The sequence below is a fragment of the Zonotrichia albicollis genome, chromosome 8, assembly GCF_047830755.1.
Source record: "Zonotrichia albicollis isolate bZonAlb1 chromosome 8, bZonAlb1.hap1, whole genome shotgun sequence".
Classification (NCBI taxonomy): Eukaryota; Metazoa; Chordata; class Aves; order Passeriformes; family Passerellidae; genus Zonotrichia; species Zonotrichia albicollis.
The window spans coordinates 37851552-37855270 of record NC_133826.1 but is presented as its reverse complement, the minus strand read 5'-3'; the positions used below and the strand labels follow the sequence as shown (position 1 = coordinate 37855270).

The 3719-nt window shown below is 55.8% G+C and overlaps 1 protein-coding gene across 1 annotated transcript; it reads right to left on the bottom strand.

The window, feature by feature from the left end:
• Window positions 1-1395: 1395 nt before the first annotated feature.
• LOC141729763 (uncharacterized) lies at window positions 1396-3302 on the bottom strand. The gene is made up of 5 exons (XM_074545497.1): window positions 2770-3302; window positions 2486-2641; window positions 2225-2326; window positions 1930-2002; window positions 1396-1759 (listed from the first exon to the last, which is right to left on the bottom strand). Exons 1-5 carry the CDS (start codon window positions 2950-2952, stop codon window positions 1620-1622), a joined length of 654 nt encoding a protein of 217 aa, XP_074401598.1. The 5' UTR covers window positions 2953-3302; the 3' UTR covers window positions 1396-1619.
• Between the last annotated feature and the right edge of the window lie 417 nt (window positions 3303-3719).

Below are 3719 nucleotides of genomic sequence, written 5' to 3'. Positions count from 1 at the left end.
CAATAGTTTCTGGAATAACTTTTTTCTACTTTCATTTCTGAGCTGCTTCTATTTCAGGGTCACATTCCAATTCTAATTCCACATTCTTTGCAGCGTGAGAGGGAAGATTTTGTTTAACTGGCGCGAATGCTGGCTCAGAGACAGAATGAAGGAGTTTTTGCAAGACAATGGCCATATTCAGCTGATGCACAATCCAGCCTGCTTGTAATAATGGACAATGAACACCTTCACAAAGAATGAATTATTGACATGTTCAGAATTGGGGTCGGTATATCCTTGAAAAAGATACAAGAAGAAGAGTCATCAGGACTTGGCAAGTTTGTCAGCAAGCTTGGCAAAGTGAGACATGGGTGGGCCAGACAACCACAGCAAGACGCATAAAAAATTAGATGATCCAATCAGAATTCTAATTAAGATGTGTGAACACCTAGGATTAACCAATCATGTATTAGCTAGAGACACGTGGATAGCAGAGACTTATTTTAAACAGAGTCTTTTAAAGGATAATAAATTTGGCTTCACTAGATCATATTGGGTATGGTGTGATGTCCCAGAACCTCCGCGCCCTGCAGCCTGCTCCCGCAGGAGGCTCTGGTGAGCCCCTTCCAGGATGCTCCGCTGTGCATGCAGCACTTCTCCTGCCCACCCAAAAAGCTCCTGGGACAGCAGGACACAAGCTGGCCGGCTCTGGGCTCAGCACACCCCAAACAGAAGGGCAGGAAGATGCAGCGGCTGTTTTGCAGCCCTGCCCAAGAGAGGTGGGAAGGGTCTCCTCCCTCTGGTCTCACTTGGTTGGGTTTCTGACTGGGCCTGAGGCAGGGGCTGCCATTGCTCATTGTGGGGAGACCAGAGTTGCCAGAACCACACCGAAGGTGCAGGCACTGCCTGACAGCGCTGCAGCCACTGGGACCGTCGCGCCTTCGAGTCTCAGCCACTCCCTGCTGCTGCTGCTGCTGCTGCTGCTGCTGCTGCTTTTAGGCACACACAGAGCTCACTGTTAGGCCACGATGGTCTCTGCTTCTGCCCTCTTCCTGTCCCTGTGTAGGGATGGAGCACTGCTGTGCTTTGAGGAAGCTCTCTGTGAAACCTTCCAGCATTGCAAGCTCCTTTGCCCTTGGTGGATACTTGCCATGGAATCCCGCACAGCTGGGTTCACAGCATACTCACGCTGGCTCTTGTAAAACCAAGGGTCCTTGTTCCCTTCAGCATGCTCAGCATGCCCTTTAATTCCACGGTGCTGTGCAGCTGGAGCAGCGGGACAGGCACCTTTGCAGCCTGACTGCCCTTGTTCCTCTCTGCCCGTGCCCAGAACACAGCAGGCAGGAGAAGGGCAGCAGGGCCCTGCATGTCCCCAGGCTCAGGATTTGCATCGCTCCAGCTCCACGGAGACACTGGTCAAGTGAAAAACCCAAACTGTTTATTAAGGGAAAGCGAAGGTAAGGGGTGAGCTGGGAGGCAGAAAAGGGGATGGGCAGGGCCTGAGGGCTGCAGGGAGGGGGCTGCCAACAGGGATAGAGATGGCAGGAGCTGCTGGAGCTTCACACAGGCTCAGCTCTGAGCAGCCAGAGCTGTGCCTGGAGCTGCAGCTGGTCCATCCTGTTCTGCAGGTGCTCCCATCTTCAATGGGCACTTGAAATCGCTGATGGTTGCTGGTACATCTGATCCATCAGACAAAGTCCTGCAGATCTTCCTTCAAAGATCATCTGAAGCAGTTTGCTCAGGCACAATGGACTCTCATCTTCCTTCAGGGCTTGAAGAGCTGGAAGAGAGAGGAACAGAGCCAAGGTCAGAGGCCAGATTGAGGAAATCCAAGGAAAGCCTCCTGCCAGGGCCATCCCAGCCGGCTGCAGCGGCCCAGGCGTGGCTCCCGCTGTAGCCAGGGCAGCAGCTGGGCTGGGGGCAGGGAGGGGCGTGGGGCTGCTGGCTCACCCATGAACCTGAGGGCCGCCTCTCGCAGGGTCCTCGTTGGGCTCTCGGCCGCTTGGCTCTCGTCCTGCAGCAGCTGCGGGGAGCGCCAGCAGGGAATGCTTGGCACAGGCTCTGCCCCTCAGCCGGGCTCTCCCTGCCCCCAGCACAGGGCGAGCCGGCCCGCACGGCCCAGGGCAGGGAGCAGCAGGGTGGGCGCAGGCTGGCGGGCCCTGCTGCGGTGCTGGGCAGGGCCACAGCTGCCGGCCCCCCGCACCGAGCACCAGGGGCAGGGCTCGAGCTCCCGGGCTGTCCTTACCAGGCTCTCAGCAAACTTAATCCGCCGCGCCTTCGTCAGCAGCTCCTCAAGGTCCCTCCTCCTCAGGAAGCGTGCCGCACAAAGCAGGGCTTGTAAAGAGGCCTGGAGAGCGGCAGAGAGCTGCAGGTGGCACCAGAGCCCAGGGCACAGGACCTGTGTCGCTGTGCCACGGCCATAGGGAGGCTGGAGCCCGCCAGGTGCCAGGGCAGGAGGCGGCCATGCCCCCTGCCAGGGATGTGGCACCGTCACACAAAACCTCACCTTGGCCACGTACAGGTTCTCATCGTGCCAGCGCAAGAATAGAGGGAGCAGGCTCTGGTTCACGAATGTCGTGAGAAGCTCTTCCCCCTCTTCCACTACCAGCTCCATCACCTTGCAAAAGAGCTGAATGGAGAGCAGCTGTACGTGGCTGTTGTCCTGGAAGGAAAGGAAAAGACCTCAGCACCAACTACTCCAGGCCCATTGAGGCAAAGGCCCAGAACTGCACAGAGCACAAAGTTTCCATCTAGCATCCAGTGCCCTTGGCTGGGGGTACAGAGCCTTACGTTCTCTAAGTGTGGCAGGAGGGACTCAGCCAGCTTCAGGGCAGTGACGCTGGGTAGTTGTGGGATCTCAGCACAGCAGTCCTGATATGCAGAGACACCGAGACAACCGTTGGGGGGCTCAGAGGTCCTGGAACATGGCCAGAAGTGTCTGGTGGTTGGACTTTGACCCAGCACAGGAAACATCACCTGTATTAGGATGGGAGAATCACAGGGGATAAGTGGTGAAGAGATTGATTAGTTATGGTGTGAAACACAGGGTTTAGAATTTTGGTAGAGGGGGGTGTTAGGGAGACAAGATGGAGGAATTGGGGCGTGTCCTGTCCTTCTTCTTCTTCTTGTCGTCCATCTTCTATGGTGGTGGTGGCACTTTGAGATTGGTTCTTACTAAAAGTGCACTTGTCAATAAGGGTGAAAGGTATTGGGGGGAAAAGGTAAATATCTTATACATAGTTTTGGGTATAAAGACAACTGACCGCCCCGAGGGCACGCAGTGTGCTCATGGCTGATGTGCTGTGCGGACCTCTGTCGGGCCGAGAAAAGATATTGTAGATAAAAAATTAATAAACACTGAAGACCAATAAAACCTGAAGACTCCTTTCGTCCTTTGGAGCGCGGGCTGCCCCCAAGGCTATCCCGAGCCTTTCTAGGCCATCAAAAAGAGCCAAGATCGGGACGGGTAGCAGGAGGTCTTTGTTCTGGAGCGTATGTGTGAGCACACAGAGGCTCATCCAGACCACCTCTGCATCTGGATCAGCCAGCTGCTCCACCAGGTGTGGATACAGGCAGCATATTCCTCCGGTCTGTGTGCAAGACCAGGCTGTGCTGTGAAGCCGTGAATGGCCGCAGCACCAACAGCTGCTTGGGGCACTGGGGCAGCTGAAGCAGGAGGCAGGAGAGTTGGGAGCAGCTGCCTCTGCTGCCAAAGGCCAGCCAAGCCCAGAGGTCTGCGT